The sequence below is a fragment of the Diospyros lotus genome, chromosome 9 (genome assembly GCF_014633365.1).
Source record: "Diospyros lotus cultivar Yz01 chromosome 9, ASM1463336v1, whole genome shotgun sequence".
Taxonomy (NCBI): domain Eukaryota; kingdom Viridiplantae; phylum Streptophyta; class Magnoliopsida; order Ericales; family Ebenaceae; genus Diospyros; species Diospyros lotus.
Window position 1 is genome coordinate 1,641,516 of NC_068346.1, and position 14,744 is coordinate 1,656,259.

The 14,744-nt window shown below is 36.6% G+C and overlaps 2 protein-coding genes across 5 annotated transcripts; both read left to right on the top strand.

Moving 5' to 3' along the window:
• Positions 1–130: 130 nt before the first annotated feature.
• On the top strand, positions 131–5,638 carry LOC127809834 (probable pectin methylesterase CGR2). The gene is made up of 7 exons (XM_052348967.1): positions 131–942; positions 1,799–1,958; positions 2,229–2,268; positions 2,488–2,529; positions 3,726–4,100; positions 4,409–4,464; positions 4,996–5,638. The coding sequence occupies exons 2-7, from the start codon at positions 1,842–1,844 to the stop codon at positions 5,149–5,151; spliced, it is 786 nt and encodes a 261-aa protein (XP_052204927.1). The 5' UTR covers positions 131–942; positions 1,799–1,841; the 3' UTR covers positions 5,152–5,638.
• Positions 5,639–10,703: 5,065 nt separating this feature from the next.
• On the top strand, positions 10,704–14,105 carry LOC127809830 (1-aminocyclopropane-1-carboxylate synthase 3-like). Of its 4 annotated transcripts, none has more exons than XR_008025288.1 (6): positions 10,704–10,917; positions 11,016–11,147; positions 11,370–11,530; positions 11,808–12,773; positions 13,085–13,180; positions 13,321–14,105. XR_008025288.1 is itself a non-coding variant. In XM_052348962.1 (6 exons), exons 1-6 carry the CDS (start codon positions 10,771–10,773, stop codon positions 13,416–13,418), a joined length of 1,587 nt encoding a protein of 528 aa, XP_052204922.1. In that variant the 5' UTR covers positions 10,704–10,770; the 3' UTR covers positions 13,419–14,105. The 4 variants fall into 4 exon arrangements, 2 of the variants coding, with proteins under 2 accessions (XP_052204922.1, XP_052204923.1); XM_052348962.1 differs by having other exon boundaries at positions 13,098–13,180; XR_008025289.1 differs by lacking the exon at positions 13,321–14,105 and having other exon boundaries at positions 11,808–12,986; positions 13,098–13,181.
• Positions 14,106–14,744: the final 639 nt, after the last annotated feature.

Genomic DNA, 14,744 nt, shown 5'->3' on the forward strand with positions numbered 1-14,744 from the left:
AGAGGATTGAAAGAGATGTTGAATTGGTCATTCAAACTTGGTCTTCACCTGGCATTGTAGTTGCCGCTTAAGGGTGGGTGTCCTACCCCTTTGAAGGGCTCCACATTCCACAAAAGGGAAGATTCTATCCAGTCCTAACATTCAAGTGGTGACCCATTAGTGCACTGCCATGCCCACTTTTAATTTGGTAAAATCGCATCTATTCCTGTCTCACAACTTGCTTCCCCTTTCTGATTATCTTTCAAGTTTTTTAGGTTTGGTAGCACAAAATAAAGGTAGTTGGTTTAGCCCCTCAATTACAAAATACACCATTTATTATTATTATTGTTAGGAAAAATTCAATTCATTTAAAGTGAATATAAATTCAAATTTTTGTCTAATGAGACAGATTGGATAATGAGAAATTTACCTTTATAGAATATGAGTTAAAAAAGACAGATACAATGCCCTTGACTCATACTCAACTAATATGGTGTTAGTACATTATAAAGATGAAGTTAGGCTTAAATAGTTTATATAAATTAGACCCACCCTAACTCATAAAATCGAAATCATGTTGCTATAATAATACTATCTATTAAGAGCATATTAATAGATGCTATTATTATATATATACATATGAGATTCATCCCCAAGGGCAAAATAAGGATTTTTAGATTAAAAAGGGATTAAATGTAGAATTTGGGAGATTAAAGGGCTTAATTGATACTTGATATTACATTAGGGGCCGATCGGATTTTATTCTCATCATTCTTAGTGTCAGAGTGAGATTACATTTAATTAATTGTTAATAATCGCGATCAAGCTTCGGTAAAGAGAGGGCTCATTGGAAGACAGAGAAACAAACAGAAACCATACAACAAATTCGCATATTTTACAGATCCAAGATCCAGACATTCTGAGAACTTCGGCGTGGCCGCTTTGTTACTTCATCATCTCAAGGTAGTTCCCGTAATTGAATTCCTCTGTTATTCTTTAATCATGGGTTGATGTTTTGATTCGCATTCCTCTCATTTGCTCCGCATTTTTATCTGTGATTTGAATATTTGTTTCTTCTGAAGTTCTTGCGCTTTGCCGAGAACCGGAGGCAGGGTTTTCCAGATCTGGATTAGGTCATGGTTCCCTGTTCTACATTATCGTTTCATGTTTGATGGAATTTGTTGTGTTTGATTTTCTATGGGTTATTGAATTATCATTCTTGTTTGGAATTTACGTATTTGTGGATGTGTTGCACTGATTCTGGTATTGACACTTGCTTAAATTTGAGAGTGGTCGAATCTTTAAATATAATGGCTAAACTCCCCTGTTTCCAACGGTTCCCCTGTTCCATTATAATTGTTACCGTTTAGAGCTTGCCTTATTATTGTCGCTTTCTTTTTATTTTTTGTGTCGTTAATGGGGAATTTGACATTTTCCCGTGAACAGTGAAGGAAAGATTGCTGCATTTGGAAATGATTTCTTCCACATTCTGCTTTTAATCAGAAACAATCTGGCCCTCTTTTTCAGTAGTGCGCTTATATTCCTTAGGCTGCTAAACTTTAAATTCTTCCTCTTTTCTGATAATGTAAAATCTTGTGGATTCCGTGTCCATTTGTGCGTAATAGTTATGTCAAAGAGGACCAAATTGTTGGTGGGAACTTGTAATTTTTCTGTGAACAGTGAAGGAAAGATTGCTCCATTTGAAACATGATTTCTTCCACATTCTGCTTTTAATCAGAAACAATTTATGGCCCTCTTTTTCAATATTAGGCCTATCCCTGGGCTACTTAACTTGAAATTCTTCCTTCTTTTCTGTTAGTGCAAAATCTTGTGTATTCGACATTCATCTGTGCAAAATAGTCATGTCAAGGAGGCACCCAAATCCGTCACGACGCCTTTCAGGCAGTGCTCCATTTGGGGCAGTTTTCCATCAGAAAACTCGTGTTTCTCCTCTATTAACTGCTGTCGTCCTCATTGTGGTATGTACTCGTATTCTTATCATCTTTCTATTCCATCTTTAGTTTTTGGATTGTTTTCTGTGAGTACTTTTTGTTTGTCAAGTAGTTATTTTACAGTTCCCAGTTCCTAAAGACCACACAACCTCTTGCAGGTTTTCTATCATAGTTTTAACTATCCCTTATGTGGGTTCAGCTATACGAATTCTAGCTCTCTAGTCATTTTATATATTGCTTTATCTTCTACAAGGCCTTTATAACTAATATCACACCTTTTCTTTCTGGAATTTGTAGGGGCTGGTGCTTCTCATAAATCATTTTCAAGGTGGTGCAGGTATGTGTTGGATTTGTTCAAATTCAAATTTCAATCTTCATTTAACCTACTGACTTGTCCTGTCACAAGTAGCTATAGAAGAGCATGAACTTGTATTTCTTGTTTAAGAATCTTTTGTATATGTATGGATCATTTAATGATGTCTCAATTATAATTGAATCTTGCTATACATTTTCCATTTGTGCTCAAGTGAACTGAATTGTTGCCCTCATAACTTAGGTATACTTGGAGGTCGCAAAGAAGCTGTTAGTAAGATTGAAGGTAAATATGCATAATTTTCTCAAATATATTTTTTATTTATATGGTTGGTTAATTTTCATGCTTGAGCTTACACGTGAGATGGTCATACACTAGCTAATGTTATATTAACATATTGAAACATTTGAGATCAGAAATTAAATCTGCTTCTTCATCTTGACCACCTTAAGATATTAGGTACAGCAAGAGAACTGTTGGAAGTTTTTTTTTGGGTTTTATGTTATCAATATTTAGCAACCACACCATTTAGTATATATGAATCAGTAAAGCACCTCTAGCAATCCGCATATCTTTGGCTTCTTATCATAAAACCTGTTTTTCCATCTGTTTACTAATGTAGTCTTCTTAATATATGCTCACACTGATGCATATGTTGAAGTAGACTATTGCTTCTGTAGCTTATATTTCACATCATCAAGGGAAGGAGAAGTGGCATCCAGAGGAATATTAGCATTTATGTTCCCTGAGGTTGGTTACATACTTCATTCTGTCTGCAAACTTAGGAACAAGAGAATATACTACTTTGGGGCAAAATCATCTACATTAAAATGATTAAATAAGAGGAATTAAAAATGCAGCTTTGGGAAAGAGCAGAGCCAAGAAGACTGAAATGTATGAGCCAAGAAGACTGAAATGTATGAACCTAAAACCCTCTTATCAGCGTTTTAGAGTTGCTGCTCTTACAAAGATGACAAGCCTTGTTAAACTTTTGGCAGTAGTTGGTCGTAAAACCTATAATACTTATACCTAAATTTCAATTACTCCAAGAACCAACTGCAGGAATACTTGTGCAAGAATATCACCCTTGCAGTCCATGGTTCGAATCAAATGTGGAACACTAAAAAGAATGTTAGGAATAGGAATGGAATGTAAAAATGTTATTCAGGATGGAATTGTGAATCTTTATTTTCTCTGGAAGGTAATGTTATTATGTCCCTGGAAATTTAGGCAGACAGAAATTGTGTCAACCATATTGTTCAGGGAATAGAAGCTTTTTAATCTCACCTGTCAGCATGTTTCCAGAACACAAGATCAATCCCAATTTCAAGCCATTTCAGACTTTGGTTATCTATTTAACATGTAATATTTTCTGTTAGGAGAATAAAGCACCTATTAACATTTTCAACTACATTTTAATTTCATTTGATTAGTTGGAACAGCTTTATCATGACTAGGGGTCAACTGATCAACATATGCAGGTGACTTTTCTTGCACATTGGAAGTTCAGAGGGCAATACCTGCTTTAAAGAAAACATATGGTGATAACATGCGCAAAGTTTTGCACATTGGCCCTGATACTTGTTCTGTGGTCTCCAAATTGTTGAGAGAAGAGGAAACTGAAGTGTGGGGTGTGGAACCTTATGACATGGAAGATGCTGATGGGAGCTGCAGAAGTCTTGTACACAGAGCCATTGTGCGTGAGGCTGATATCAAGTTTCCTCTACCTTACAGGGAAAAGTCATTTTCTCTTGTTATTGTGTCAGATGCATTGGATTACCTCTCACCAAAGTATCTGAACAAGACTCTACCAGATTTTGCAAGAGTCTCTGCTGATGGTGTCGTTATTTTTACAGGTATTTTCTTGTTAGATTTACTTATATATTGAGTAAATGAATATACTAGTTGTATCATGTGGCAAGATCTTTTTTTTTTTTTTTTTTTGATTTGTATCACAAAATAAGGTATGTTATTGCCCCCCCCCCCCAACACACACACACAAAACTAAGTGGAAGATTGCTTGTAAGCAGCATAATATTTACGTATTTATCTATATATAGCTCTCATATCTGCAATTCTGTGATGCATGTTACAGTTTACTACAGTTTGACTGGAAAAATATTATTCATGGGTGACTTCTACTGATTTCTAATTTCATCTTTAGGATATCCGGGTAAGCAGAGAGCTAAAATGACAGAATTCTCCAAATTTGGACGGCCAGTAAGTGGATAACTGCTTCATGTAATGGTTAAACTTTCCAAGTCCTATTCCTGCTACATTTTCTACAAATATGATCAAATTGGGCATGATCCATCTTTCTCCATATCTTGGTTTGACTTCCATGGCATTCTTCTTGTAAAGTTGAAGAGACATATAAGAATAGTGCATTTAAATTGTTAAATGTAGTTTAGTTGTTATATCATCAATCTACTTTGAAATCTATATATCCCATGTTAAGTTGAATATCTCACATCTGTATGGGAAATGTTTTACCAGAATAGTCTTCTTCTTTTTCTTTAAATTCCCATTAACATTTGATCTTGGTATTTATTTGGTCCCAAAATAATCTGTCGCAGAATTGTTCTGGGTAAGTCATTTGATCTAATCATATTATTTGGTCCCAAAAGAAGTTAATAAAAAGGAACCTTTACGCTATTTTGGACCCTTCTATGCTCATTCGTATTTGATTCTTAGCTTGATCCAAGAGTTTCCAGTGAAGTAATAACCTACTTCCATGCTTCTTCTTTGAAGGCCAAAATGCGGAGCTCGGCTTGGTGGACGCGTTTCTTCGTCCAGACCAGCATAGAAGTGAATGAAGCCGCAGCTAAGAAGTTCGAGCTGGCTTCATCGTCGCTGTCATACAAGCCGAACTGCCAAGTGTTCCACCTCAGTTCATATCACAGATAGTTTGATGGTATCTTCACACCAATTTTTGAAGTTTTGAAAGATCAAAATCTGATTCTTTTTTCTTTCTTCCTCCTTTGTCTTCCAGTTTTCATCTGGAATGTGCCCTGGATATTCTGCATAGGGTGACCTTAAGGGATATCATTTTGAAACACTACTATTGAAAATTGCCACAACTGTTCTTATGCTTGTAATTGACTTGGCAGCTCGGCTTGTCCTGCCGTGTTGCCAAGATTAATTTTTCACATTGACGGGACAAGAATTAGACATTATTTTCCATCAAATTTGGCAGAGGGGCCGGCGTGGTTTCATTTTAGAGGATGAATCGGTCATTAAGTCAGTCTAATCACCGAATTAATCAGGCCAGGGGTTGCTGCTCAAGATGCCTAAAATATCGGCTAAACAATAGCCAGGTAGCTAGCATCCCTTTCCCTATCCTCATCAAATTGTACCTGCATGCATTTACCAGAACAATCTCTTTGATGCAATGTCAATGGAAAGGACTAGGAAATTTCATTTTTGATAAGGGAACAGTCAAAGGTAAGCAATATATGTCTCATTTATAATACGAGGTCCCATTCAAGCTACCCCTGCTACTGCATGTTTCCTTCAAACCGGTTAAATCCATGTCCTTATCCATGCCAAAGGGAACAACCATATAGTCAAACCATTCCCACATCAAATTTAAGGGGTGAGCATTTGATCGATTTGGTAACCGACTGAATTGTTGAAATCAAATAGATCACAATTGTGTAAAAAATTGATTGAACAAATATAAAAATCGAACAAATTAAAAATAAAAAAAAAATCAAATAAACCAAAAAGTTACTTAAGTAAGGTTTCAGTAAAGTTATACGAACAATCTTAGATATCACTAAACTAATAAAAATAATTAATTAATTATTTTTTAAAACAGAGAAATGCTCAAAAATTGACCTGACCCTTACCTTGTACCGAAGCGAATTGATAATTTTAGTCAATTTAATTTAGTTATTTTTTTTTTAAATTGAAAGTTTGTTCACCCTTAATCAAATTATCAACTTTTTGGCAACACACACACACACAAAAAAAAAATTATTGGATATATATAATAATCTACAAATTATGTAAATTAAATAAATATATAAATAATTGTATATAAATTCTCTTAAAACAATTAAATTTTAATAATAAAAATAACGGCCATAGCTTCTTACCACTGAACCATTCAATTTAGAGCCCATGGAGTTAAAAAGAACATGCGTGGTGGGTCAGGCGAAGGGTAATGGGAAAGCAGTGCAGTAGAATGGATACAGTGTGACTTAATATGCTATATATATATATATATATATATACATATGGATTCATATAAACATAAATTGTAGTGAAAGTGACTTTGAGTTGGACCACTAAAAAATGTCAACGGGTCGATCTCTTATTCTGAAGGATGCAATTGCTGCTGTCTGATATCTTCTATTGTTCAGTGGATCGACCAAGTCATGTTGTCTTGCTTTTCTTCTATTGTTATTATTATTTTTGACTATACAAGAAAAGAAAAGAAAAAAAAGTAAATTAATGAAGCTCCATCCAACTTCTATCTAATTCAAGGTGATGAGGGGATTGCTCTCTTGTACGGCATGAACAACAAATTCTGTGAGAAACATTGGCCGAGGGTTAATGTAGTATACAAATAATTAGTTTAAGTGTATAAATAGAATCGTGTCACAATAAAAAAAAAAAAAAAAAAGAGGATTTAAGTCTGTTTTACACAGACTCCCTGTCCCCACATACGGTCGCTCTACCCTCTTTGGGGGGGGGGGGGGGGGGTGGGACCTTACATAATTGAAGAGAGGAAGCAAATGGACCATGGGGGTGTCCTTTGGAATGGGAGAGGGTGCAGAATCATCAGCTAACGTGGGCGTCATGTTAGTTGTCACCATGCATGCAAAACCTTTGCCCTGGCTTATATACGTACAAATAGCAGTTCCCTCAGCATTTCATTTGTTCGATGATCTTCTAGAGCTCCAATGACCCAAGGGGTGCCCTAGTGGTGGGGGTGTTTTTAGCAATCCTTTCACATGCTCCAATTAATTACCCTTCTTCTCCTACATGCCACGTGACCCTCCGCCGCGCGCACCCCCATATCCCTAATCCCACTCCAACTCATCCCATAATTCATTAATCATCCTCATAATTAATTAATATTCTACTCATCGATATATAGAATATAAACAAAGATTTACCCAAATGATATAAGTGATATTAATCTAGCTTTAAAGATTTGAAAATGGTTTTAAGGTGTTATTTTAATCTGCTGTGTATATATATTTATTTATATGTATATATTTGTATCTTATAAATTAAATGGCAAGTCCGATTCCATACCCCTGCCTGCATTAATTGCTTGCTTGGTGATGCTGAGGGCTTGTGACGGCTAAGCAAAAATGTCACGTGTTGATCAATGTGTCAAATATGCCAAAAAATATTTTCTAGATCCCTCACTCCTCTTGCAAGGTTGGGAAGAAATAAGACAAATCATAGCAAATGGGTCCATCCATTTCATAACTATTTATTACTTACATATACACACATATATATATATGTATATATAGTAATCCAATATATATGTATATATAGTAACCCAAATGGTATTGTGTCACGTGATGATTAATTTCAAAGTTAAATTAGTTTTAATCCAATATTCACCATTATTGCTCATGTTAATTTTGTATTATTAAGTTTTAACCCAACACAGGACACACCTCAAGACCATTCCACGTCCCAACCCAATGGTAATTAGCTAATTCTCCAAGTAGTTATGAGAGATGGAGAATTTTTTAGATTGATTTGGGCCCAGATGTTGCAGGAAGTTCTTACTGGGAGCAAGGTGGAGGTGAGTCATATCTGCCCTAATTAATTGGCTTGAGGTGACATTTTAGAGGATTCTATTTTTATTTTTCCGAAAGGAGTAAAGTTTGAGTCACATCCATTCAGAGATATCCATTTCTAGGTTACATGCCAAGAAAGGATTCTTTTTATCCGTATGTTATTTTTCATCTCTTTAATTATATGTATTTTGGGTTTTTGTCTTTTGTTTCCTCTTGGCAAAGCAACACATTTGAAATGAAAGAATATTATATGTATATATAGATATATATCTAACTTAATATGACCCCATAAATTGATGATTGCATGCCAAGAAGGAGAAACGAAACCCAAAATTTTATATCTAAGTGATGTGGCCATTTTTGTACTCTTATCATTGTAAATGATGTGGTGATGTTGTAGTCTAATATGATTTTACAATAAATTAAAGATCATAAGAAGATTTATGTTTTCAGACCTATCTTTGCATTATCATATTTTTGTAATTAATTTATGTTAAAATGCGGAAATATAGAATAAAATCAAAGTTAGAACACTTAATTACCTCAATGATTCCACAAGAGTAGTGATTGATTCAATGCCAAGTTTTAGAGTAATAAATCACTAATGGAAATACACCCTTAATCACAATCTTATTTACTATTAGTTTTGTGTCAATATGCAAAGAATGAACCTTTTAATAGCAGAGTTTTTGCGCCTTGATTCTTATTTCAACTTTCCACTTCGCATGGCCATATATATATAGTTGCCCAATAGTTGCACTTCATGATTCAAAACGGTGCAACCGTTTTCAACAGTTGCATCTTATTAAATATATATATATATATATTATTTTAAACAAAAATTTATCCAAGATTGAGTCACGGACCCGATCCAAATATCAACAATTTATGTATAAAAATTTTGATATAAGAGTATCTCCCAATAAAATTATAGGCACTGCTCAAGGGAGAAAGTCAAAACGTTTGAATTTGAATGTGGGAATTTACCAAAGCCTTATCCATCTCTTCTTCTTCTTCTTCCTCCGAAGGCTTGTAAACTGTAGCAGACCTTCATGTCCAAGAAACCATGGATCATACTGGTCAAACAACGACTGAATTTTTAAATGTTAAAACCCCTGAGATCATATGTAGTGCTTCCTCGCTTTTACTCTTTTAATCACAAACAAAGAGGAAAAGAAAATAAAGAAAAGGTCTCAGTTGTGTGTGTGGAAAGTGCTAGCTACTTTCATGGTAACTTCTTTAGTCAAATGTGCTGCTTCTTGCAAAGAGCGTTCTTTTTTTTTTTTTGCCGGGTATAAAAAGAAAAGGAAGTATTTTTATAATCCAAATCTATAATTTCAATTACAGAAGAATAATCATAGACACCATAAAAACTTTTGGCCATGTAGGTCTTTCGTCATGCGGATAGTTCCATCAACAAATTAATTAAGGTCCTCCAACATTAGCTGTCCCTCACTTTGATCAATTAGAATGACCTCTAAGCTCTGAGACACACGCACACAAACGGTAAAAGATATATATATATATATATATATATATATTTATAGTAACCCAGAGAACAAATTAATTGACCCAAAAGGCCTCCAAATCTAGGAGCGATCCGACACCCTCACCTACCCCCCCACTCTTTTGTAGCATTAATCAAATAGACATCTCAACTCTTTGCTAATCACTTTTATTACCCTTCAAGTGACTCTCATGATTTCACCAAGCTGCCTACTGCTATAATCATATGCTTAGACTAGGACACTTTGAAAATCAGGTGGCCAGAAACTAAGTGCGGTCGCCTGATTGGTTACCCCAGTCATTTGAATATTTTCCAAAACTGGGCTTCTTTCTATATCTTCTGGGTTTTTTCTGCTTAAGCGTTTGGCAACAAAAGAATCGGCGTCGGTTCATATTTCCATCTACCATGCCCATTTGGAGATGCCAACCAATGCGGCCACCGCCCCTTCACTGTGCTCTTGCCATCCAAGACTAGTCTTGCTGTTTCTAGCGATGAATACAGCTAGCGTGTGAACGGATGATTCAGTTTGCACATTAAACTTTTTTCGTGGGTTTTGGTCTTTGGGAAGATCATTTGCTTGCGCTGTTTTCTGCGACATTTTCTAGGGTATATCATGACCTGAAAAGAAAACGTACTTGGCGAATTAATTAGCATCATCGGAAGAAGCACAATTAAGTAAGAGTAAGCTCGAGAGAAATAGAGAGAGACAGAGAGAGAGTGGCCGACAGTGAAGTTTGTGATGGGCCACGGCAGCCGGGAAGAATATAGACCGGGCCACGATGAGTAGCAGAGTTTGTATGGGCTTTGTGGGGTCGTTGTACCCCTCTTGTTCACGATTTGTGTCGGTATGGCTGCCACCCTATCAACAACCCCCCCCCCCTCTCTCTCCCTCTCTCTAGGTTTCTTTTTCTGTCTTCGTTTATGTCGGACGTATATTAACACATTTAAAAGATATTATTTATATATTAAATAAAAATAAAAATATAAAAATATTCATAATTCTATTTGATATTATTTATATATTCTTCCGTGTTGGATACACTCCTACCAGAACCGAGAGAATTTGGTTTAAGCGCGTGGAGATATCTCTTGGGCCACGCTGACCTGCCACTCTTTCTACTGATAAACACTCCTATATAACACCATGCCGCGCATTGCCAACGCCTCATTCCTCCTCTCCACAACCAAAATCTTCTCCAAACAGTTCGAACTCTCCCCTCCCCTCTCTCTCTCTCTCTCAATCTTAAGATGAAGCTGCTGTCGAGGAAAGCTACCTGCAACTCTCATGGGCAGGATTCCTCATATTTCCTGGGATGGCAGGAGTACGAGAAGAACCCGTACGATGTGGTTCAGAATCCGTCGGGAATAATTCAGATGGGTCTCGCGGAGAATCAGGTAATTAATTGGCCACGCAGCATTAGTTTTACGAGAGTTGTCATATATTAATTAATCTAAAGATTGGATTTTTATGCCCAATTTTCAAACATTTTCAGCTGTCCTTTGATCTTCTGGAGTCTTGGCTCGCTAACAACCCCGACCCGGCAATCTTCAAGAGAGATGGACAATCCATTTTCAGAGAGCTTGCTCTCTTCCAAGATTATCATGGCCTTCCCGCTTTCAAAAATGTAAGCATTCTTTCTACAGCACACTGTGTACAGAATTTTACATTCAATGTCTTTGATCATCAGTAACCACCAAATTTACACAAAATTCGTTATATTAAATTGTATTTTTAAATATGTTAGGGTTACCTTTCTAATATTATTCTTTTGAAGGAGTATTTTTTTTTTCTTTTATCACTCTGGTTCAAGTATATCTAATTCAATTTTTACTTGACATATATGCAGGCGTTGGTAGAATTCATGGCAGAAATAAGAGGCAATAGAGTAAGCTTTGATCCGAAGAAGCTAGTTCTCACTGCTGGTGCAACTTCGGCTAACGAAACCCTTATGTTTTGCCTCGCTGAACCTGGCGAAGCTTTCCTCCTCCCCACACCATACTACCCAGGGTAAGTTTATATGTACATACATACATATATATGTTAAATAGTAACCATAACAAAGATTGTACTTTTTGACTGAAAAATCACAGTTTGAGTCCCAAAAATAATCTCTTTGTGGAGCAAAAATAAGATTATATACAAAAACAACTCCTTTTCCACCCTTAAAAGGAATGGGGAGCTGGGAGCTTTAACTTATCAAAATATATATTACTTGGCTACAATATAGTGTTACTCTTTTTTTATTAAGCCTTTGTTTTTAAAAAATTTGTTTACCATTATGCAGATTTGATAGAGACCTCAAGTGGAGAACTGGAGTTGAGATTGTACCAATCCATTGCTCAAGCACAAATTCCTTCAGAGTTACAGAATCTGCTCTTGAAGAAGCTTATGAAGCTGCCAAGAAACGTAACCTCAAAGTTAAGGGCGTTCTAGTCACCAACCCTTCAAATCCCCTGGGCACAACTCTGAGCCTAGATGAACTCAACCTTCTCGTCAGCTTCATAAGCCTAAAGAACATCCACCTAATCAGCGACGAAATCTATTCCGGCACCGTTTTCAGCTCACCGGAATTCGTCAGCGTTATGGAGATTCTAAACAAGAAGAAATATTCCGCGGATGTTGAACTTTGGAATAGGGTTCACATTGTCTATAGCCTTTCCAAGGATCTCGGCCTTCCGGGTTTTCGAGTTGGCGCCATATACTCCAACGACGAAATGGTGGTCTCCGCCGCGACGAAAATGTCGAGCTTCGGGTTGGTTTCGTCGCAAACACAGTACCTCCTGTCTGCCATGCTTTCCGACAAGAAGTTTACGAGGAACTACATCTCGGAGAATCAGAAGAGGCTGAAACAGCGCCAAGAAAAGCTGATTTCGGGCTTCCGAAGCGCCGGAATCAGCTGCCTGGAGAGCAATGCCGGCTTGTTCTGTTGGGTGGACATGAGGCATCTCTTGAGCTCCAACACTTTCGACGCTGAGATGGAGCTCTGGAAGAAGATTGTCTACGACGTCGGCTTGAACATCTCACCCGGTTCGTCGTGCCACTGCTCCGAACCGGGCTGGTTTCGTGTCTGCTTCGCCAACATGTCAGCCGAAACTCTAACCCTTGCAATCCAGAGGATAAAAGACTTCGCCGAGTTGACTGTAGCAAGCAGTAGCCGGAGGAGCCACCAATCGATGAAGAACTCGAGAAGAAGATCGCTCACTAAGTGGGTTTTCCGGTTGTCATTCGACGGCCGTGAGCCGGATGAACGGTAGTCCGGCCGAACACATCACCCCAGTTGATTTTTTCTCAATACTGGAATGTTGGGTTCTCTTATTTTATGTGATTTTCTCCATGAATTATTGCATAAAGAGACTATACAGTGCACTGATCTGTCCCTATGTGTGGACTAGAAGTGGCTTGATCCTTCTCTTTACAATTTTGATTCCTTCAATGATGCATTAATTCTTGAATTGTTCACACCGTTAAGTTTATATATATATATATATAAGGAGATTTCCTTTGTTTAAATTAGTTAGCTGATCCTTATAAACTTGTGATTGATTAATTAAGAATATATAGTATACAACTGCAGATTATCTCATATTAATCATTGCTTACGCGTTAACGGCAGCGGCGGAATAATGGCTAGAACGGCGATAACACGTGAAGCCAACGGTAGCTTGTTTATGTGCAATATTGAGGGATTGCCGACTTTCTTTTCTTCCTTCTCTCTCTTTTATTTATTTTTCTAGTTATATATATTAAATAAAGTAGTTTACCAGTGACTTACAAACCAATCATTCTTGGGATTGCAGTCAAATGGATCCAACAAAAAAAAAAAAAAAAAAGAACAATGAATCAAGGGAGGATCCAATGGGATGGCTTTAGCATATGTGCCATTGTTGCATCCTAGTGGATGAGACTGGCCATGACCACGTACCAGTCTCTAGCTAGGGATTAAAAGGAGGCTAAAACCAATGCACCCAATGGAGATCAGAGTCGTTAGGAAGCCAGAGGATGGAGTAGCGTTGAAATCTGAAATGGGCAAGGGGAAACGAGAGTTATAGCTGAAGCCAACGAAATGGACACGAGGTGTCAAATTGGGGGCGTGACAAGAGAACCATGCATGATGGTGGACATTAATTAGAGCGATCCCCTCTTGGAGAGAAAGTCTAGAGAAAGACGGGCACGTGGAGATTGAGCTTTCCTGGAAGGAGATCCATGGCGGCAACGACTAGGGCTTGGTTCTTGTTCCAGAGAGGATTGGTAGTCTTCTATGATTATCTATTAGTCTAGGGTTTTCAGCTGTTCAATGTGATTTTCTCTGAGACAGTACTGTCAAACCCTAGACTTTCATGTTTGCCTGGACTATAAATAAGATATCTCAAGAAAATTATACAGCTTTGTGATATTGCAAACGTCACTGACTACGCGAGTGATATATTTTCTTGCAAGTAATCTTGGGTTTCAGGACCCTTCAAATTTTCCCTACTGTAATATCTTTTCTTTTCTAAAGTTGACGCGTTTTCCCAGCTTCCAAACGCCAATCAAAGAAATCCTGCTAAACCCAACAGTATTATTTGATTAGGGTAACAGTAAGGTTGAGAAGCATTAAATATATTTATTGTTTAAACAAAATCAATCGATAAAAAATATTTAAATCTAAAAATAATATATAATAAATAGTACATATTATCTTATAAGTGTATTTATTACTTCATTAAACTTACAATTTAATTTTGAAGATTTCAATCAGCATCTTTGCTCGCATAAGTCATGCGTTCATACTCTCTAATCCCAACCGCCACGTATATTAACTGAAAGCAAGGGTTCCATTAAACAAGGTTTTAGCAAATCAACGACAGGAATTCAACAATACATGGCATATTGTCAGAAATAGCAGATTAATTATATTTATTAATTAAGTTTCACTAAATACCTTTACGAGGACTATATATAATTGGCATTCCTCTATTTTCAAAATGCAGATTTACATCATTGTAGAGTTGATTTATTTACTGATTTGTGGATAAGAACTTATAATGATAGATTCTTTCTTTGACACATTAACTTACAAAAAGTAAAGACGTTGGTTTGGAATATCTACTCGTCATCATGAGGAAGATGAAGGATCTATGAAAATCTCTCTAGCTAGAAAGCTCTCAGTTGGCACCTGTTATTAATGGTAAAATTAAATTTGTAAATATATTTAAGTTCGTCATTAATTGTCTTCAGAGTA